Source organism: Limanda limanda, chromosome 5 (genome assembly GCF_963576545.1).
Source record: "Limanda limanda chromosome 5, fLimLim1.1, whole genome shotgun sequence".
In the NCBI taxonomy this organism is placed as follows: domain Eukaryota; kingdom Metazoa; phylum Chordata; class Actinopteri; order Pleuronectiformes; family Pleuronectidae; genus Limanda; species Limanda limanda.
In genome coordinates, this window is record NC_083640.1 from 14930164 (window position 1) to 14953151 (window position 22988).

Sequence of the window (22988 nt, forward strand, 5' to 3'; positions counted from 1 at the left end):
ATTGTAGCTTTACTGGACTTTGAGAGCACTGGGACAGGTTTGAGATGCTCAGAGGAGTATGGCAGGTCGGAGGGGGAGGAACCTGTTGCCTAGAGATTCTTCATTATTTTATTCATCTCCCTTTTTTTTCCTAAATTTTCCCATGTTGGTTTAGAAAACGGGTCAGTTATTGACCATACCCTACAATGCATGCCTGTCCCATATACAGCAGTGTCTCCTCCCCATCCCGCCCACCCTTACACCCACCCCTGTGTTCCCTCAGTATTTGTAGTTTAAGACAGGCCATGCGGCAGCAGTCACTCATGCTGATACAGATAACAGGAAGCACGTTTTGGTTGCTAGTTTTTTGTTTGTTTGGTTTTTGTTTTATACGAAATCATGCTTCTAGCCTAGTAATAGATGCTTTTTTACCCACAGTTTCTTAAAAAAAAGGAAAAAAAAGTAATAAAAACTACAGGTAAGTCTGTATCCGTCTCTTCTGGCACGTGCTGATGGTCAGCAGAGCCGCTGTGGATGTCAGTAAGTTGTTGTCTGTAGCTGTTTTGTTTCTCCCTGTCTGCTTCTTTTTTTTTTACGTGTTCTTCCTCTTGCCAGCTGCTTCTGGTCATGTGTCCATATAGGATGGGTTTGGTGAAGGGGTTGAATCCTGCGAAGAAGTCTGTGGGGAAGGAGAGACAGGCGGAGTCAGGACGAGAGAAACGTTTGTCTCAACAGATCACAGAAAAACTTCATACAAGGCAGGTGGCATGCAAGCTGCAGTGAGTCGGTGCAAAAGTGAACATGTTTAGCAGATTTTAACAGCTATGTGCATTATTTAAAAAAAGGTCTATCTGAAGTTGATCAAAATTTGTATCACTCACTGTAGAACTACAACACAGCACATTAGTTCCGCAAAAGCCATTCAAGCAAAATGGTTGGCAGAAGTGTTTTAACATTCACAAGTGAGTCGCCAGAAATATCAGTAATGTCACGGCCTTTAAATTAGAAAGGGCAAGACACACACACACACACACACACACACACACACACACACACACACACACACACACACACACACACACACACACACACACACACACACACACACACACACACACACACACACACACACACACACACACACACACACACACACACACACACACGTGTAGGGAAACTGGCTATGCAGCTGTGACCTTGAGATCCTTCTTGGTCGGTTGTTTTGCTGAGTGCACGTTGTGCCAACCCTTTTCCAGCTTGTTACGACATGCATGAAGACACCGAAGTGACCTGGTACCATTTATTGCAATATTATTTATCTATTTGCATCAAACTCAATCTCCGTCATCCACCTGTATGGAATTATATTTGTGTTTAATTTCTGTTTGCACAATGTGACCTTTTCAACAGAAATTTTGTATTCACCTAAAACAAATTCTACAAATGATTTATTTGAGCAAATAAATATCATATTCTGACGCCAACACATTTAGATATTCACATATATATCTCCATACATATGAAGTAAACATAAAGCAGCCTGAATTTGTATTACTTATCCAAATTTTGAGATTCATAGACAGAAATAGATGACTCTTAATACATAAAGTACCATATCAGGTTTCTATGGATTTATCTTTATATTACCTGTAGTAATACAGACTAAAAGATCCCAATACCAAAATCAATTTTCAACTCAACATTGGTCATGAGTTAGCAGGTTATTTTTCAGGCAAGTAGGGTTTTCTGATGTTTTCATATTTTGAGAATGACACATTTATCTTTCTTTGTGTCAATTCTTTTTGAATTATAACTTAAAATAACTATGTAATAGTCATTTTGCTGTGCCAGTCTCACATAACATATCATTAGTATTGAATTAAAGGTACATTCAGATGCATTTAATCCCGGGAGACTGGATTAAATGGTCTAGCCCAAGGGTCAGACGATGCACCGTGGCTCGGTCCCGTACCTGAGGGGACGCAGCGCTCAGTCTGCCTCACTGCTTAACTCTCCGCAGACTGGCGCATTTCACTATCTGAGCACCTTTCTTCACATCCACAGTATCGGGCTACATCGGGGGGGAGAGGAGGGTGACGACAGAAAAGGTGCGGAGGAGGATCGAGGAGAGATGGGATGACAGGAGCAGAAGAAGAGGGTGAAGGGACGTTAGATCGGGATACAGGGTAGTTAGATCAAGTAGAGGGGACAGAAAGAGACAGAGGAGAGAGGAAAGCAGACGGAGAAAATAGTGCAACAGGGAAAGAGAGGACAGAAAAACAGTAACATAAGAGAGAAATGCATCAAGGGAGAAGAAAGAGGGAAGAAAAGAAAGAAATCATGTACAAACAATGAGGAAAGGACAGAAGAGATGGATGGCAGTTGAAGATAAGATGGCATCAGAAACATCTACAGTATTTGGGATTCAAAGTAGCGTCAAAAATATTTGCACAGACATTTTTGATTTAGTTCCAAAGTGTTAGGTTTCACACTGTCTGAATGATCTTGATTTGTTAAAGCCCAATCCTCTGCTCCTTCCTGAACGCTAAGAACAAAACCACTGCCTGTAAATCATATCGGACACAGCTCTAGTAGGTTTGAGTGACACAGCACACAGTCATAGTTGAGGGACTATGAACTTTAATGAAGGCAAAAAAAACTAACAAAAATGACAGAAAAGGTGAGAAAGCTGATGGATGGAGAATATAAACCACGGCAAGGAGCCACAGTCAGTTCAGGAAAACAAACTGGTGTTGCTTAGTGATGACACGAATGATGAGACTCTGATAATGAGTGTGAGCACCTAAACCAAAGCAAGACATGGTTATTTAAGTGGAGCTTAATGTTACAGAAGGTCAGCGTCCAAACAACCAAACACACATCTCACCATCTTCTTCACATAATGAAACATGAACACAAACATTTTTCAGTCTGTCAGGCTCATGCAGGTTAATCTACAGAGGGACTAATGGAGGGGGGGAACCAGGATGAGGTGAAACTATGAAGCTCACTGCAGCACAGAGTCCCCTGTTCAAAGAGACGTCTAAATCAAACAGGGCCTCAGTCCATCGCTCCCAGCGCATTTCTTTAGCTACGTAACAGAAGCCTCGGGTGTTGTGAGGCCAACAGAGAGCGGCCGGCAGATCAGAATCCCACCTTGCTGCCGTCCCGACCCAGGATGGCGTAGTTCATGAACTGCTCAGCATCGACCTCCAGCTCATTGGCGTCCTGCAGGGAACCCTCCATGCACACCTCCTGAACCCCCTCCTCACCCGAGCCCTTCCCTCTGCGCACAACCTTACGCACAATCTATCACGTACACACACACACAGAAGCACACAGGAGGGTGGGAGAGAGAGATGGATGAAAGGAGAATGGGAAAAAGACAGTGTTGGTGAAATACAATTTATTTTTGGGAATAAATCCACTGATGAAGGCTGAAGTGAAAGTAATGATTATAAAGGTAATAATCATTGTGTGGTGAGATGCTATGAGAGTATTGTGACACTGACACAAGGAAATCATGTATGTTTGGTTATGTTCAAACTAACAGACTAACTGACCTTTTTTGTGACAATGTTTCCATGTTCGTCCTCGAACTGTTCCTCGCTTACATGCTCCCCTGGAAGATCTTCAGCCTCATCGCCCTGTGAAAACATTTGGACCATTTAATAATATTGTTGCTTTAAAATAATAATCCATAAATACACTTTCCTCCTCAGCAAAGTCCCGATCTTAGTGTCAGAATTAGCACTAAATTATGGGCCTACAGTGTGTGGAAATAGTTTTCACAGCAGTGGACTAGTGTGCCAAGCAACCCACTAATCAGAAACCCAGAGGAGGAGATGAACGACAGATGGGTGAGGGCTGTGAGCATTGTTTTAGAAAAGCATGTCAGTTCCAACAGCTGGGAACATATGAGGCTCATGGATGCTTTTAAGTAGCATTGATAATTACAGTTGGTGAAGTTCATGACAATACATTTATAGACCATGATAATTTGCAGCATGTGAGCACATCTATTTTTAAGCTCAAACTAATTCCTGCAGCAAGTGAAGTGAAGAAGAGTCAGCTGCGCCGGTGAAGTTAAAATTCAAACTGTACCGACGCCCATGATGTTAAAGATACAAAAAGGAAGAAAAGTTTTTTTTAAGACATGTCCCCTTGAGCCAAAAACATAATCTGTTAATGCAGACGAATCGATTAAGTCCCATTCTCATAGTAGTTTGATTTAACTTAAGTTAGTTAGTTAAGTTATTTCCCAGTACATTGCCTTTCCCTTATTTACACAGTGTCCTTATTTGATCCCGACAGCCATCTCGCTCACTATGCCTACATCACTACAGCAAAATCCTTTACGACCTGAATCCCTCAAGCTTCCACACAGCAGATATTTTCCTCCCTCTCTTTCCTGGTTCTCCTGCCCGTTAGCTCTTTCACCGAGTCTCAGCCCCCCCCCCCCCCTCTGTGTACCTTGAGGATGACCCTGCGGCGCACCACCCTGGTAGTGACGTTCTCCTCTTCGTCTGCAACGCCCTCGACCTCCCCGAGTTCCCGGTCCAGCTGAACGTGTATGTAGGTGAGCACGGACCGCACCGAGCCGCTGGCTATGTGGAGGACGTTCTGGCAGCTGATCACCAGGAAAGCCAGCAGCACGAAGCTGAAGAGGAGCTCAGTCACCAGGGCCCACATCGCCCCACTTTGATTCCCAGTAAATCAATCACGGCCTGCACACGACAATGCACGACTTCACGCCCCCTCAACCTTCCACGGCTGCTGTATGCCAACGCAGCACCTCCTTCAGCTGAGAGAGAGAGGGTAACAGCTGCAGTGCTCGCCCTCTTGTGACTTTGAGTTGGTATCCGTCCTCCTCTTGCTGGGGCTGTGGACCCTTTCCCCTAGTCTCTATTCCCTGACCGTCTCACTGTCCGGTAAGAAGTAACCACTCAATGACAAATCTAACCTTGGGAGGATTCTATTCCCACCTCTCTCTCTTTCTGACCATGTGACATTTGGGCTTTAAATACCTCTGGCTGCTCCAGTGAGGCTGTGTATGCTGGGGTAGGAGCACTGACAAACTTGCCCCCTCACTTTAAGCATACACTGGTTACTAAGTTGTCTTTCCCTATGATTCTCACAGCCTTTAAGGTACATTTCTCCAAAATCGATCATAACTCTACGCAACCGAAACTACGCAGCACACAATACAGCCTTTGTGGACTTTTTAATGAGCTGTATGAGCTGGTTTAAGGTTTATCAAGACCACAGGGGACCTAAACACAACACTCTATTTTTAGTTTTATTTAGAGTTTCATAGCAGTGTTTGTATTTTACAGTGTGAGGTGTCTGTGTGGTCCCAGAAAGTCAAGACGTGGGAATGAGTGTGGTGGGGATCATATGACATGGGTGGGACAGTGAGAATACGCGCTATATTTGGCTGGACTTACTGTTTGTGCCCATCTTGGGGACTATGTGTGTGTGTGTGTGTGTGTGTGTTTACAATCCAGTTCTAGTTTTGATTGTATCTGCAAAAATAACCTTGAAAATATCTGTTCAGCTGATTCAGTACTTTGCGGCAGTTTATTTCTAAAAGCAGAACAAACATTCCTCTTACTTTGCTTGGAAGGAGCACCACACTCACCTGGCCCTTCAGGCGAACGTCGTCCCAGGCCCTCAGCTCTGGTACTCTGTGTGGGAAGCCCAGCCCCTTCTCAAACGGCTGGGTACCTCTGAAGTGACCCCGTAAGATCTCAGAGTGACCCATGTCTCTCACAGGCTGAAGCAAGGCCTCCTGGGAAATAGGAGATTGGTCCCCATCCACAGCGTTACGTACTGATGACATCATGGTGTCCATGGCCTGCCTGGGCTTAGCCTGACTGCCCACCCAGGCCTGAGTAGGGTCAGTAGCAGGGATCCAACCCGGGCCTGCCTGCTCCTGCAGGTAGGAAATGAAAGAGCTTCCACCGCCTCCGTTTCCACCATTACCTGACCTGGAACGAGAGAACAGATCAGTGAGGACATCGTGCATGCACTGCTACTCAATGCATGGAAAGTAAGAACTCTCATAAACTTTGGGGATTCACTTTCTCTTCATGGTATCATCGGAACAACTCCAGTTTATCAATGACATTTGCTGACGTGCAAAAGAGTTGAAGGGATAATAAGTACAAATTGTAACTTTTCAGAGGCACCTGTGGGGCAGACAGGGGTCTGACTCACCTGTCTCCATTTCGATCTGCAACACAGCTCAGACCAGGTGACTCACTCAGCCGAGCATACACCCTTTGTTGTCCTGCAACAAGAGAAATCCCTTCGTCTGAGCCCGTCCCTCCTCCTCCTCCTCCTCCACAACCAGTTGTGCTGGTGACTCCCGAAACCTCCGAGCTTGCCTCTGACCCCTGACCATTGTTCAGACCGTTAAGATTGATCCCAGCGATGGTGCCCCCAAGCGAGGCTGGCGTGGCTGTGCTGAGCGATTCGACGCCCATCTCTGAATCGTCTTCGGGCAGCTCAATGGAACCACTCAGCACCCCACCCCCTCCACTGGCTGCGCTGGCCTGACTGGCCGGCCGACCCAGACTTCCATACGGCAGCCCCAGCAGACCTTCTGAATCGTCCGCATTGCTGCACTCCAGCGAGGAGTCCTCCACAGGCACCAGGGAGGGACTGTTGCCTGAGGGCCACACCTGCACATCAGACATCTCCATGAGGGTGTCTTCTTCTGTGGTAGCAATGGGTGCACAGTCCAGACTGGAGACTTCCTGCCAGTAAGGCTCAGCGCCCAGCGGGGAGGGCAGACTGTACTGCATGGAGGCCGGCGAGAGAAGCTCATCCTGCGCGAGCCCATAACCTGGAGCGAGACAGAGAGAGGCATACTGACACCCGGCCCCCCTACCTCGCTCCCCACTTCAACCCCACAGCACCGGGACCCTGGGAGGGGATAGGTACCCCTGCCCAGGTGGCTGGGCATTTAGGGGAGGAGGAGAGGAGGCTGAAGGGACAAATGGGAGAGAAGAGGGGAGGGAGAGAGGGGGAGGGCCAAGACAATAGGAGCTGAAATAAAGGTGCAAGGAGCTTAGGACAAAAGAGGAAGAGGGGGTGTCAAGCTCGATCAGCCAGCGCTGACGGTGAGGACAGCAGCGGCAGCAGCAGCAGACACGGCCAGATGGACCGAGACAGAAACCGAGGTTCAAACCCAGCAATGACTGGTGCTGCTCTGCTGTCTGCCACCTGCAGGGAGATGGACAGGAATTACTGCCTCTGCCTGAGGCTGGGACACACACCTGTCCAACAGTGACACACACTTTGTCCTACGTACACATGCCGTAAACACACTCTCTCACTGTCTCATTCTTTCTCACACACGCTCACTCTCATGTATGCATGCATTTAAACCCTCTCAAAAACAGGCAGGTTGATATCGTTGCCAGGCTGGATAGCATGCATGCAGGCAATCTCATTCTGTCCTAACACACGTTGTCAAGCACACCAGCTCACGCCACACAGGTGCTGACTCTCTCTTTGACACATAGAATTTTCAAAATGCACCGAATAACACAGCTACACTTAGTCGGCAGTTTATCTAGTGAACTTACCAAAACCTAATACAGTCTGTAACAAACAATCCTGTTTACATCCCTCCTTTGATAGAAGTTATTTCAGAGGGTTGTTGATTCAGCAGCTATGGTAATTACACAGGCTGTAGAATGTGTGGCTGTTGAATTGCATTTCATTAAATATTTAGATGTGATTCTGTTATTCAACCTACCCTATTTGGTACAATGGGTGGACGATGACAAAATCATGTCCATGCATCACAAAACAAGGCAAACTGCCGCCTCCAAAATGACCATTTAGGATTAATAGGAGGACATTTTGTATTAGACTGTATTAGTTTGGGGTATATGTACCCAATAAACTGCCGACTGAGTGTAATAACATATAATTAACACACATAGGCTACATGGTTGCTGTCTCAAAAATGTATTTGAACATTTATTTCAACTGAAGCTATGTCACTCATCCAAACTGCATACTGTTAATTTGCTGTGGACTCAGGTCACTCCTACAAGTGTTTCTTGAACACACGTTCATAACTCCTCCTGTTTGGAGAGGCAGATCGGATGTGATCGAGCTCAATGTCACAGCAGTGTGAATTATTGTTTTGTATATTTTACATTAATTATATTTGAAGTCTATGAAGAGTGTGCTTTTACTCTTTAAGCGTACAAATAATGTGCCTTGTATTTTTCTTACAGTTAATTATGCTGAAAATAACTGACTAACCTGCACAAAGTTTATGTGAAACTTTTAATACTTTTGGCAATGTAGAAAAATCAAAGTGTGAGCGGTACTATTACAGTATAGAAATATATAACCAGAAAATGAAACAGGAGATATGGTGCAGGACAAGAAGAGGAAGTAGAGGTTACTTCCCTTCAGGAGAGAGAGAGAGAGAGTGAGAGAGATGAAGAGAGAGAGATGTGTTGAGAGAGAGGGACTGTATGTGTACACTTTCCACTGAGGAGAAAGCTGCATGGTGTAACTTGACTCATGTTTAGCACCAGTGCTGTTGAGCACTGCTGAGAGTGCAGGAGATATTTGTGACACCAAGCGGCCAAGAAGACGTCTCGTCCTACTTTCTGTTGTGTCTCTCAGCCTCTCAACTACTGTCATTTGTCTATAGAAACTATTACTCTTAAATATTGTTTATTGGAAAGTGCATATTCTCAAAGGGATTTAAATAAAAAAATCAGTTTTCACTGTTTATTTCATGAAGATATCCCTATAAAAACCTATTCTCTATATTTTTGAAGGACTTGTAGTCAGTTTTCCATAAAAAGAAAGACCTTTTGGAGAGGAAGAAATTAATGGAAGTGTGAAATATGAAAAAATGTGGCTTTTGCGACCCCATTGATTGAAATACATAAATACAACAACAAAGCAGTGAAGCTCACATAAAAAAATAAATAAAGTAAATATAATCCTTTTGCACATAGACTTAAACACTGGCAACATATGTGAATGAAAGACACAAACACTTTACAATAAAGAAGCTCACACTGATAAACTCACACGGACTGATTGATGAGTTTCACATTAAACAATGAGCACGTTTACAATAACCCACTCTTGTACAACACTCACAAAGACATTAAAAACATAGATTTTAAATAACCCATCAGACAGACAAAGTTTACATAGAAACAACAGCAACATTCATACATGAACAGAGCAGACGCAGCTCACAAAAAAGGTTTGTGGCCTTTTTAACCCCCAAAGACCAGAAGAGCCCTGGGGAGGAACAGAGACAGACTATAGGATCATTATCTGTGTTCGTGCCATGCAACAACACCCGTCTGACGGTCAAGCAGCATTAGGTTCCAATGCAGTGTTTGAGTTGTCCAACATGCCAGTGATACTCCTCATCCCAGTGTCACCATGCAAACACAGGGTGAAATGAGCGATGGAAGTCAAACTCCACGCACATGCAGTCAGGCAGGAGGGGAGGGAAAGAAGGGAGAGGACAGGGTCGGAAAGAGAGAAAAGAAAGGTAGCAATAGCGAGAGAGAGGGGGAGAGGAAGAGAGAGAGGGAGAGAGAGAGAGAGAGAAATATAAAATAGGGTGATGAACACAGAAACGGTGAGAGACAGAGAGGGTCACCTCCCCCCTCCCAGTGGGTGCTGAGTAAAGTCTGTGTGAGGGGGTCACAGAGCAGACACTTAAAAAGGTGGGGTTTTCAAGAATACAAAAAATAAAGAAAATGCACGGCTGGTCGCAAAAAAAAAAGGGGGGGAAAAAGATAAATATGTGGGTCAGAGGTCAACATGAGGTCGGCATGAGGTCAGAGTTCGGAGAGGAGTGAGAAGGAGGAAGAGTAGGGCGGCTAGGCTGCAGATGACATGTCCAGAAAAACACAGAGAGAGGGACAGATTCACAGGGAATGAAAACAGGGCTCCCAAAAGGACATTCAGTGCACCAACATTAGCCCTAAAGAGTCTCTCACTGCTCCTCATGCAACCACAGGCAGACAGCACTTTAATCTCCTATTACAGAAGCCCGAGAGAAGGCTTCTTACTGTTTTATATCATGTACTTTTATTTGCTGACCTGGAAATGGTCGTGAAAAACCATAGAAATGTGCTAACCTATAATAGAGGTGCACTAGAACTATAGAAAAAAGACATGTAAAGATAGAATCAAGTCTGCAGTCTAATTTACTTCTCCACTCTATTAGCAAATATTCAGGTTACTTCTTCAGCACCTCTCAATACACTGAAATGGCGTCTTTTGTATGGAGGACTGAACCTGACTTAATAAAAAAATAAATATATGGTATATATATATAATTTCAAATCTGTGAAAATTTACCTATTTCCTTCCATGCCAAAGATTTCAAATGCAGACAAGATGGACACCACTGTCATCTCTGTACGGTAAATGTGAAGCCACCGCTAGCAGCTAGTTAGCTTAGCTTAACTTAGCATAAAGACCAAGCTCTGTGCTTTTTTGAAAATAATCTCTTTTTTGGTCAGGTACTGTACCTTAATTTTTTTGTTTTTTCAGGAATTACTAAAAGTACAAAATCTGCCTAAAACCACAACTTGTGATCGGATTAAACAAACGATTATTACTTTAAGTCAGGCTCAGTCCTCCATATATTCTTGAACAGTCTCAGAGTCCTCTCCCAAAACCTGGACAGAGCTAGGCTTGCAGTTTCCAGTCTTAATGCTAAGCTAAGCTAGCTAGCTGCTGTCTGAGGCTTCATATTCGTGACATTTTCCGGCAAGAGAGAAAATTTGCGTATTTCCAAATCTATTCCTTTAATATAGTCAATAAATTAACTCTTGAGACAAATTGAGAAATAAGTCTGAATAAATCTAATGCACAAGGAAATCAAGAATAATTTCACATTTTAATGTATTTTAAGGAGAGTTACTTTCAATTTCTTTGAGCATTTATGATCTATTCATCAATTCTTTGCGTGTTTTATTTTTTTATTTGACTATTTCTCATTCATCTGACAAATTATTTATGGATTTATGGCCTTAAAAGTTATGTTCGGACTCCTGCTTGGTAAAAAAACAAAACTGGAACTGTAAGTTACGAATCTCTGAAAACCCGTCACTCTGAAATAAACAGAAGACACAATATCCCAGTGTTCAGAGCGGCACAGCGTTTTTACATTAAATGTCAAAGCGGGAACGGCCTTTTGGAGGCAGATAGGCGGACAGATAGACAGACAACACAGATACACGCTTTTCAGATTCACTGCAGCTGTGATCTGAACGTCTCCCTTTTTTCTCCCTTTGACACTCATGGTCATATCGGTATGCATGGTTACATCTCGGACTATTGCTCCAGTTTTCACAGAGAGGACCTTTCACCTGTCGGACGGACTCGTCGCCTGCACCAGAAGCTGCTCACACCAGTCCAGAGGTGAAAATGGAGTCAATAAAGATGTAGGTTATGCATGTGTGAAGGAAACCATGAGGAAAAGGAGTAAAAGACTGAGGACTGACAGTTGGTAAGAAGCCCAATAATGCTAAGCTATACTTGTGATCAACATGGACTGATCATGTATGACAAAGTGGGATTTTCTAGACAAAACATCCAAACTAAAGTTAAGTCCATCTAAATTAAAACGATGCTTAAAAACTAAACCATCAGCGGACTTATCTTGCTATTCCAAAGGCACACACATCTTAATCTCAACAATGGTAATAATAATAAAAACACTAATAAAACTATAACTAGTCAAAGATTTAGGTTTATAAAAGAGTTTATTGTTTTTGTATGAGGAATAACTTAGAGCTCGAGTGTTATGATCAATGGCTATGGAGTGCTGGATGACACCCAGGCATTCACCATTTGCGTTTCACCTCCATTCACTATAACCCTTCATCATTATAAATAAATGTATAAGCAGAAGAACTAGAGAGGCTGTAGTAGGAGTGTCCTGAGTCCCTCTGCATGTTGCTGGAGGTAAAGTCTTGCAAAAGTTTGACGTTTGTGGAAGCTTTCATACCCAACAGCATCATAGGGAATAAATAAGAACGACAAGGGGACAACACAGGAGAAATCAAACTTCACTTTACCTTCAGGGGATTTTAGGGAAAGAGGATTTGTTTTTATTGGAAAATTGGCTCAGGGGTTGAGGCAAAAAGGGAAACAGGGACGAGGCTGCACGTGGGAAGGACCTTACCATTGGTCATACCAGGGGAGAGGTGTTCTCTCTCGTTGTTTCGGCGCCGGGTCAGATCACGGGAGCCTCGCCTCTCAGGCTGAGGCGGCTGGCCCTCCGACATGCTGACGATGTCCATGCGGTCAATGCTCTTCAGAGCCGTGTACAAGCTTTCCACTGCAGTAACGACACATGCCGGAGACACACAAAGCAAGGAAGAAGGGGAAGGAGGAGAGGGGTTCCCGGGACAAACAGCAACACAATTACAACACCAATCTGAACTTTGACTGGATTAAAAAGGCAGAACCTTAAAGAATAAAGAGCGTAACCATGACAGCCCACTTTTAGAGTGGATCTGGTTCCGGAAGTAAACTTAAAACTTCCTTGACATTGTGAATAAAATAAGTTTCCCGAAAATGCAGTTGAAATCATACAGACTTGTGTCTTCTACAGATTTTTTAAAACAATATTATGGCTGATCATCAAAATCTCTCTTTTTTTTTTTAAATGAATGGGATATTTACTTCCGGATCCACGCTGTTGAGCTCTATCGTAAAACTCATGAACTCACTCTTGGCCCTCTTGCCCTCGCGGGTGGCCCACACGTTGAGCAGTGCCGAGCTCTGCTCCAGCAGCGAGTTGGGATTCTCCACACGGATCTTGTTGATGTCGTCCACGCTGAGCTGAAGCTCACGAGCCAACTCTGTTTTTAAAAAAGTGAAGGAGAAGATCTGGATCAAGCAGGGGCAATATTTGTATAATATATCCTGTGTGACATGCTGTCGCAGCAGTCACTGTGCTGCTCTCGAAATAAAAACCTGCTTCACAGAAGCTCCGACCAGATGAAAACAAATATTCTGTCTGTTAAAAAGCCACGGCTGGAAAACAGTAATTAGTTTGAATGGCCGGTTGCCATGTTCTAACTTTGTTTGATCAACAACGAGCGAGGAAAGCTTGTCAGACATAAGGTAAACATGGACAGTTTACAGCACACACACACACTAGTCAGCTGTACATTACCGGCCCAGCTCAGTCCCAACTGTTCTGCAATCACAGCCATTTTCAGCTCAGTCCTCTCCATGGCACTCATTGATGCTGCAGAAATTAAAACACAACAGAAAGTTAAACATCCGTGTCAATTAAAGGTAAAGTTGAGATTATCCGTGTATACTACACAGAGTGCTGTGAATGGGGTGGAATGATGCTGTGGTACAGTTGAAGTCTCATACCCATTGCAGGCTCATTCAGGGCGCTGTATCTTTCTCTTAAAGCCAGCGGGGTCAGAGTTCTCCTCCGGTCTTCACTTCCCACAATCTGTCAGTCACATGCAAACACCACAGAGGTCAGACATCTCAGGGAATTAGACTGTTAATAAAGATGCCTAACATGTTGTGTTTATGTGAGCTAAACTGCAGCGCTTTACCTTGATGCATGGAGGCATGGTTATGTTGAGGTTACAGAGCACGTGTTGACTGTCCTCATACTTGGTGCTCTTGCGCAGGAAGGACAATAATCCACTGGGCTCTTTACTGCTGTCTCTCACCTTAGAATCACAGACACAGGAGAGATCAATGAAGACACAGAGAGATATAGATTGGGAGATTGAGCTGGTAGTGCAATGGTTAGTAACAAAGTAAAATAAAATCCAGGAAAGATTTTTAAGAGAAAATGGAGGTACCTTAACAGACACAGGAATTCTGTTATCTTTGAAGGCCTGGAAGCTGAAGCAGCGAGGCTGCTGGGTGGCCTTTCTCACCGGCACCAGGTTTCCTGAACACTCCAGATGAAGCGGCATTCCCTCCATCACCTGCAGCATGTGACTCAGACATTAGCCAAAGTCCCAACAACTTACAGTAGAAACCATAAACGGCATATTAAGATGGATGAAACGACAGCTCGCCAAAGGTGAAACCAACCCGTTTCAATTGCCCCCTTGTGGCTGGCTGCAGTGTAGGTCATAAAATCTGCCTCCTCCATGTGAGTGGATGGGACATGGGCCAAACTAAAAAGGCTTTCTCAAGATGTTTTCTTTAATTTTGGGAAGTTCTTATCACATTGATTTCTCTTCAAGTGCTCATGTTTCTGAAAAGTTTGGTTTTACGTAGTTATGTGATGTTATAAATGTCTTCCACCTTTTATACACAGTCTATGGTAGAAATGCATGGCAGAGCAGTACCTATGTTCACCTTCATTGAGTTCAACATACTTCAAGTGATGAGTCTCATGTGTTTGATAGTGGTTTTGAAAACTCGTCTCTGGACTGACCTCTATGTCTCTGCTGCGAGCCACCTCTGTGAAGTTCTCGTGCTGCTCCAGGGTTTTATCCATCTTGTCGTCGGTCATGCAGTAGCAGCGCAGGCGGCCCTCGCGCAGCTCATTCATCTTCGCAAACACCACAAACTTGGCCATGTAGGGAACAGCTGACAGCTCTCTGTAGAGCACGTTGGAAAAGGAGACGGCCTCGGCTGTCCGAGGACAGTCTGCCAGCCAGAACCTGAGAGGACATAATGAAATGTAATCACAGCATTCAACATATATATTTGTCTTTCATCATCAGATTGACCGGATAACTTGAGATGGCACAGGGACATTTAAACTTGATACATAACAGCTGACATTTTGTATGCGTTGTGCCAACTGAACTCACCGTGCTGATACATTGGTTGTGAAACCGGCACAGTCATTAGCATAGGCAAGTTTGGTCGTGCCAGTGATGTCCTCCCATTGGGCTGGCGCTGTGCCACCTGGGAAACCGGCAGGGTGAGAAAGGTCAAACTGGTTAATCTAGCTTCGACACAACCAATAAAGAGATAGTCTAAGGGTTGTTCTAAGATAGATCAGAAACATTGTTATCTAACGATGGCACTGACATCACCACGGCGAATCAGCAATGTTGCCTCTCAACTTGCCTGGTAATCGAAAGAAACTGGCCACGTCAAAACAGAGACACACACACTTACTCATCCACCCACAAAACTCCCAGTCATTGCATGCAGTACCTATGACGGAGCAAAGCAGACGCAGACTGGTGGTGTCACCCTCCCCGGCATCTCGGGGGCTCTCCTTCCAGGACGGGGGCAGGGGTATGCGCAGGCCGATGGGTCGGTGGAATTTGCGCCGACGAGGCTCCACAGTGACCACAGGGCTGAAGTTTGCCTGGCTACCTAGAAGCTTTGCAACCAATTCATCTGGAACTGGTTGAGCCTGAGGTTGAGGGCAAACGATGGGGGAAGGGGGAAACGTAACGAGGGCACAGGTTTGACGATGTGGAAGAAAGAAGTGATAAAATAAAATAAAAGATATGAGCAGGTAATTGAGATGTTTTGGGGATAACAGGTAGAATGAGAGATGGACGAGCAAAATAGGGTCAAAGAGAGGACAACCGAATAGGGAAAAAATTAAAGATGAAGAGAGAGAGAGAGAAGCGAAGAGTGAATAATATTCCTCAAGGTTTTGATAAATACATTTGGAAAGACAATAGCAACACACATTGGTTGTAGAGCTTAATCATCATTTTTTATTGTGAAAAGTAGAGTGTGTTAACAAGAAGCTTTTACAATCATTATTACAAAAAGGAAATCAAAGAAAAGGCTCTGTGGTGTTTCATAAGGCCACATGATGATACTACAGCAAGATTTAAGTTCAATATAATGTGATTCAGAAAATGACGAAATGGTTAAAATAAAACTGCAGAAGAAAATTGTGTCTATTTTACTTACATTTGGTTATATTAACTATTTGCAGCTTTGAGGTAACAGCATGTGTGGTTTCTTCTGTGTTAGTTTCCTAGAAATATTTCACTTTCAATGTATTTAAGTAGCAATCATTTCCAGAACAGACAGCGGAAAATATGTGATATTTACGGACCCTTTCACTTTTAAACCTTAATAAAGATTTGAATTATTTAAAACTGAAAATGGTTTAAGTGAAAGGTATCACTGAGTCTAAAATAATGACAAAACACTTGATTTTAGATTGTACAATCTGCAATTTAACCCTGTAAAAAAAAAATCTGATTTTGAATTTACAGCGGACAGTCCGATGAAAGTCTATTATTTTATGTTTTGTCTGCGTATGTGACTGGGTCCTGTTGGATGGATGCTTGTGCAAAGAAAACTGGTTTCACGTGACAGGATAGGCAGAAAGGTGAGATTGCTGAAAAGTGCTAATTTCATAGGTTCATTGTAAATATGTCCTCTTATTAACAAATATTTGCTGTATATAAGTGTGATAAAGTTTACTAAAAAGGGAATTCTCTTATCTTTGGTGTGTATATTTGAGGGAACCTGAACTTGACACTTGAATAGTGTTTGCTGTACAAACAGAGAAGGTGCTCAGGATGGGGAAACACTTCAGTTCTTATAAAAAGGCTCTTTAGTACATTTTCAGACATTCGTGATACCAAAACCATTGGCCAGTATAAGTATAAACACAAACACAGTTGTTGTACTGGTTGTACCATGATTGCAGATGATTTCCCATTAGGTCCTGTTTGAGATAGGCATCTCAAATGAATCTGTTAAATATACTTAATACAGGGCTTCACCAGTGACATAAATTAATTAGTAAGAAAGACATCGCTGAAGATAACAATAACATATCAGCACTAAATGAGCAGTCTGTGTCATATAAAGGTGCCAAGTGCATGCACTGTGTGAAATAAAAGGAAAAATAGGACCTCTAGAAATACCAAAAGGAAAATAAGCAAACAGAAATAGAACGTCATATCAGGAAAACTCGGCTGATATGATCTGTTCATTACAAAATCAATCAAAAATCCATCCAACATGCTTTTTCTTTTCAGGCAACACAGGCATTAACGATTCTGTCTCTTCTCCATCCTTTTCCACATCGTCCAATCTCACCTGCAGCCCCAGTCGCACTCGCTTGGTGACTGCCGTCTCGGGAAACGTGGCCTGGACCAGCGGCACCAATTTACTTGTCAGAGAACCTCCCTCCGGGCCAATCAGATCGCTCTCCTGCTGGACGCGTGATACGACAGCAAAGTAAAGGGGGAAGTCGGTGGAGATGATTCTGCGAATTCGCTTCTTCCCGAGCTCCTCTTGACTTTCTAATTCTGGGGAGAGAAGAGAGGAGGTTGTAGTTCTTCAGAATCAATACCAAGCACAGTCAGTTTGAAATCAAGCGTGACGCGTCTGAACTCTTACCCTCATCCATCCCGTTGAGGATTGTTTCTAGCACCTCGTCACCGTAGCGATTGCGATGTTCTTTCCAGACAGAGCCGTTCTCGCTCCTCAGCACCACGAGCTCTCGGTCGCCACGGCCCAGAGCAGCAAAGTGGGGGATCTCCACGATCACCGGTCTAAACAACACAAATGAAATTATTGTAATAATCACGACTTTTCCAACAGAAGATAAAGAGAAGAACGTTTTTGTCACTGCCCCCCCATTTATAGGCAGTATTGACACGAAATAAAAAGGTAGACGTAGATAAAGGCGGCTCTAAAGCGTCCTCACCCCAGGAACTGCATCCCAGCTGGACCCAGGGAGATGATCCTGCTGGCCAGCCCCTCTCCCTCCACCAGGGGAGGGGGGCTGGTCAGCTTCTGTGGCTTCACCAGGCGGCAGGTGATGCGGGTGGGGGCCGCACAGGTCCGCGGAGGTATGATGACACGCAGACCATTATGCCTGCTGCCTCGCATGGAGCCACCCCGAGCATCCACCATGAAACTTACTAGGAACCTGCCATCAGACGTGGGTTATGATAATCAGCTGCCAAATCCGATATCAAACAGAGATTAAGTGAATTTATTTTGTATTTTTCTGCATTACTGCTATGCTGACCCTGTGTGTATGGGACTGGCGACCGGGCTGACATTATCCGACGTCTCAGTCGCTGGGCTGCTGGGAATCAGTGAGTCATCATCATATTCTTTGGGAAGTGGAAGTGGAGTGTGTTGCTGCAACAGAAAGAAAATCTATGAATTCTCTAAGGAGCAAAGTCCAGCATCATCTTTTATAGGAACCCAAACTGTATTACTTACACTATCATCTGTGTATAGGAGAGGATATGGAGAGGGATATGATAAATTGATTATCCGTTTTTATTTTTGAAGCGATCATTTTGACAGTGGATAATGAAGATGAAACATCTTTTATCTTCAAATGACTGTCGAGGAGGGATCCTCATCCACAGAGGTCATATTACAAAAAATTGAATTTGTAAATGACTGGATCACGGTGCATGCTTAGTAAGTAAGTATCCTCTTCGTAGTTTTAATATCAAACTGTGTATTTAGATTAAAGCATCTCCACAAAATCATAACCCTCCATATAATAATAAAAAAAAAACATTAAATACATGCATTCTGTGAAATTTTATTTTTGACTTTAGGTAAAATGCAAGAAGTGGATCTTTACTCAAGTTCAACTCACTCCCTTGTTTCTTGGCTTTCAACTGCATCTCACAGTCATGGTCTATTGGTTTATTAGTTTTCATAGTGACTGAGACTTAAGCAAACTTTTTCCACTAAAAATGGAGACGTAGAAGTGGACCTTTAGTATAAAGGCCACTCAGCTGATTTGAGTCATTTGATCTTGGGTTTGGACACTTTTATACCAGAAATTTTGCTTTGCAAACGAGGTGACAAGTTGGTATATGCCAAGATGTTGCCATACATCAGTTAAGGAAAGTCTAAAGAAAGATGCTACTTTTTTATTTTTTTATGGCAAATGAAGGATCCAGTGTTGGGCTGTGCTGCTTTAATGTGAACAATTCATTTATATTTTTGAATCTGTCTTTTCAGTCACCCACAATTACCGAGGAGCAATAGTAAATTGTTACCCCTTTAATATTGTCATGTTGCTGTATATTCCTCATGCTGGTCAGTACAGTACCTGATCCATCTCATGTTCTTTCAGGATAACAGTCTCTGGAGAGACTCGTGGGATCCTGGGAATCGCTGGCGAGTAATTTCTGTTGTATGAAAAGAGGAAAAAAAAAAAAGTCAGGTAAAAGAAGTTTATCTACGTCTCACCTCCTCCCAAGAGCTCATCCCTGGTGTTCAGTGATTGTCTATGGTGCGCCCCCCTCTATCCATCCATCCATCCATCCACTTATTAGCCTGTGGCTACCAGCTCAGCTCTCCCCCCTACTTCCCCACCCAGCCCCCCTTACGCTGTGCCCAGCCCTCTCTCGTACTCCAGTGATTTCTTGGGGGAGAGGAAATCGTCATCATGGTCTTTCATGTCATCCATCTTCCCGTACCTGGCCCCTTCTGTCCCCAAGAGCTCCTCTCCTTCAGAGAACATGCCAAAGAGAGCGAACAGACCGTGGTCAGGTGGGTGAAACAGCAAAGAGAAAGAGAAAAGAAAAGAAGACGATGGTTAACCGCTGGTTAGACGGGTTAGAAAACATGATGACCCAGGATTTAGGTGATGGCTCTGTGGGGTGGACTGGTGAAATGAGCCATTAGTGATGATGATCTGTACACTGACCTTACTGCTCTTACCATAGCAAAAACTGAAATACAGTCACTTCTACAGATCACCTAAAACACTTCAGCAGTCCAGCAGGTCACTGTTTCAGGCTGCTGAATCTGGCACTTCAACACATCTAAACATTACTACAGTGAAACAGGAGGGGACTTCTGGTGAACGTAGTCTGGGTAGTTGTGCACAGAGCAACATAATCTCATTCCAGAAATCTGCTGTCTAGAGAACAAACAGTTATTGAGCTTTAGGTTTCAGAGCTATCGTCTGGCCCTGAGTGATGTGTGGGGAGATTTGCTCTAAAAAAAAAATCACATGACTTCAAACACAGACACAATCACAACAGCATCAGGACACTACAACGCACACGACAGGAGCACAATCTGTTCCTTGCTCGTCTTTGAACGCACAGTACAGTATTATCCTGATGTTTCGGTTACTTACCCCCCCGAAAATGGCTGTGATTTTCAGAAATTCACCAGCAAACAAAAGTCAGTCTCCCCAGTGTGTTTGTAAATGTGACTGTATCAGCTCAGCCTGTGTGAGTGGGCGTCCGTGTGAGCTGCAGAGCCAACGTGACACTGTTGGTGTCATCGCACTTCCCACAGGTTCGGTTTTGTGAACCAGGTATATGTGCCACGTCAGGTAGGCTAAGCATTGCAATATGCTATATATCGTTTTACCATTCCGGATGTGAGATGTGTCTTTTAGAAGGCAACTCTATTTTTCTATATTTAGAGTAACAGTGACAATCTGTCAGCTGAATTATCAGGGGGTTTAAAAATATCAAGACACACTGTAAAGTCGGCGTTCTTAACTTCAGGTATTACTTAGTTAAACTTACAATTATTGACCTTTTTGACCATGTGGGGGCAACAGAAACAGGTCGTTAACCATGAGCAGACAAAATGGCAACATCCACACTAACACTTCTTCGTTTTAAACTGGGGTCTCTGACGTATAAAAATCTCTGTTGGCATGAGTGTTTTAGCTCTGCATCAGTAATGATCCCGGTCATCATGTGTGTACCGGTATAAAAGGAAGCAGATTGTCTTCTCTGAAGTTGGTTGCATGTTTACAGCAAGAACTACGAACAACAATCACTCTCCTTTCAGCTGCTTTTGGTCTCTACTAACTCATGGGTGAAAATATCTGGCTGTTGAGCTACTAAATGCTACATGCTATATGTTCACAAACTAACTGTGAACCGTATCTGACTGCTGGGGAAGTAGAATACAGTTGATTGTTTACATTTTTTTCTTGAAAAACAACTCCAACATTACAGGTTCGAAAAATCACAAAAATCACTGAAAGTCTCGTTCTGCAGTGCTGAGGGTAACTGGCACTGGGTGATCCGATCAACTCCCTTTATATACAAGTAGTGAGGTATATTGTTCATTTAAAAATACTGATTATACCAATTTATTAAATGACGATTCCCCCTTAATGTCCAACAAACACAAATCACACTGATGCACCAGGGAGACGGATTTAAATGCAGACTCTACCTAAGTCATAAAAAAGAATGACAGGAGAATCAACTAGGAACACATAATGCTCACAGAGCAGCAAAATATTCAATTGATTTAAATGTGATATCGGTAACAATGATTATAGGGCTGATACTGAATAAAACTATGACTGTAAAAGCAAGAACTGCTGTTATATAACCTGGACAGTTAGAGGATGAGGGTGTCATCAAAAGGACGTTTAGAGGTTACAGACATGGGTGCTATGGGAGCATGCCAATGAGAAACCAGAGCCACCATCACAGTGAGCACCACCACAGAGGGGACGCAAGAGAGAGGCAGAGAGGTAAAGATGCAGAGAGTGCGCTTGAAATGGAGCCAAACACTTTATTACAACAACCTATGAATGCCGCACGAAGAGAGAAAGAGACATTCATACCTAATGTTAGCTGTGCAATTCCTAAAAAAGGGTAAAGGGCAAAAGAGTTGAACAAATACATAAATGTATCTGACGAGTTTATACATAATAAAATCAGATTTAGTCATATAATGACAATTCTGTTGCTCTACCTTCATCCTCAGAAACGTCCAGTATCTCATCCACAGTTTCAGGGAAACTCATGCGATGTTTCTCTGTGGTCGTCTGCAGGGAACAGAAGAGGAAGTTACACATACAAATTTAAGAGAAAATGTTTTAAACTTGATATATTTTTGTAAAGAAAAGTGAAATTCCATGTGAAAGACGGTAATAGCAACTCTAAACTTCTCACCATGGAAACTGTCTCCTCTGTGACGAGCTTCAAGACGTCAATCACAGAGATGTAGCCCAACCTCTTAGCAATGGAGAGGGCCGAAGTGCCATTCTAACAAAAAGAGAGAGGCAGACTGATCAGATCACTGGCAACCAAACTTATTAACGAGCTGGAGGGCAGATATGCTGTGTTCATGCTCACTGTAGTGATCTCGTTGGGTTGAGCTCCGTGCTTCAGCAACAGCGTCACAATGTCTGTGTGTCCCTGCTGGGCCGCCTGGTGCAGAGGAGTGTAACCCAGCTGGAAGAGCGACCAAAGACAATGCAAAACAAGCAAAATGTAACCCTATGTCCACTTGTCGACCGGGCTGCAGGAACTCATGATGGATGCCTTTTCACAATTTTCTGACATGAGCAGAAATTGTGTTTCGGGCCAGACTTTCTATAAAAGACGGTATTTCTAATCACGACACATTTATCATCATAAAGACATTAGTAAAAAACAACAGTTTATAACCACAACTGTTTTTGAGATGTTTCTGAAACAAACAGCAGATCATGACGTCAAATGGAGTAACTTCGACCCTATGCATTGACTGGCACTCACCCTGGTTTTGCTGTTGACATCGGCCTGTTGCTGCAGGACGAACTTAACCATCTTGATGTTGCCATAGTGACAACTTACATGGAGAGGGGTGTAACCCATCTGAGAGTAGAAAGAGACATAATAGAAACAAAGAAATCATCAATATCATACAGCAGTATTGTCATTATGGATTTTTATTTTTTCAACCACATTTTGATCCCATTATGTAGATCTGATCCTTTTTGTGGTCAGCGTCTTAAATATTACATCAACTGATCAAATTCAAATGCACAAACAAAATTATTTTGAAAAGAAAGCAATAATAAAAAGAACATTCAGAAAGAGTGGATCAAATTGTTTCTCATTTACAGTACAGTATTGCAATACAAATAGGTGTCATTCTTTAGTGCTGTAGTTTGTGGATCTGTTCTTCTGATAACATTATATAAATTAAGACATAAATTAATCATTACAAACTACTGTCTCAACTCTATGTCAATACACAGCTGTAAAACCAATGCACCAGGGATGTGAATGATCTGGTCTCACTAGCGTCTGCCTTGTATT

At 43.2% G+C, this 22988-nt stretch overlaps 1 protein-coding gene across 1 annotated transcript in view; it reads right to left on the reverse strand.

Annotated features, from left to right (window-relative positions):
• Window positions 1-251: 251 nt before the first annotated feature.
• Window positions 252-22988, reverse strand: part of LOC133001568 (ankyrin-1-like) — a 28399-nt gene continuing 5662 nt past the window's right edge. Inside the window, exons 17-41 of the mRNA XM_061071175.1 lie at window positions 22443-22541; window positions 22038-22136; window positions 21855-21947; window positions 21655-21727; window positions 19302-19422; window positions 19022-19100; window positions 17969-18084; window positions 17642-17866; window positions 17311-17486; window positions 17029-17240; window positions 15163-15367; window positions 14811-14907; window positions 14429-14657; window positions 13842-13970; window positions 13587-13706; window positions 13393-13477; window positions 13184-13258; window positions 12735-12866; window positions 12185-12340; window positions 6199-6829; window positions 5583-5969; window positions 4453-4678; window positions 3543-3626; window positions 3136-3288; window positions 252-658 (exon numbers count right to left, since the gene is read on the reverse strand). Of these exons, the coding sequence (XP_060927158.1) occupies window positions 605-658; window positions 3136-3288; window positions 3543-3626; window positions 4453-4678; window positions 5583-5969; window positions 6199-6829; window positions 12185-12340; window positions 12735-12866; window positions 13184-13258; window positions 13393-13477; window positions 13587-13706; window positions 13842-13970; window positions 14429-14657; window positions 14811-14907; window positions 15163-15367; window positions 17029-17240; window positions 17311-17486; window positions 17642-17866; window positions 17969-18084; window positions 19022-19100; window positions 19302-19422; window positions 21655-21727; window positions 21855-21947; window positions 22038-22136; window positions 22443-22541 (4056 nt within the window). The 3' untranslated portion in view covers window positions 252-604. The remainder of the gene's footprint in view (window positions 659-3135; window positions 3289-3542; window positions 3627-4452; window positions 4679-5582; window positions 5970-6198; window positions 6830-12184; window positions 12341-12734; window positions 12867-13183; window positions 13259-13392; window positions 13478-13586; window positions 13707-13841; window positions 13971-14428; window positions 14658-14810; window positions 14908-15162; window positions 15368-17028; window positions 17241-17310; window positions 17487-17641; window positions 17867-17968; window positions 18085-19021; window positions 19101-19301; window positions 19423-21654; window positions 21728-21854; window positions 21948-22037; window positions 22137-22442; window positions 22542-22988) is intronic.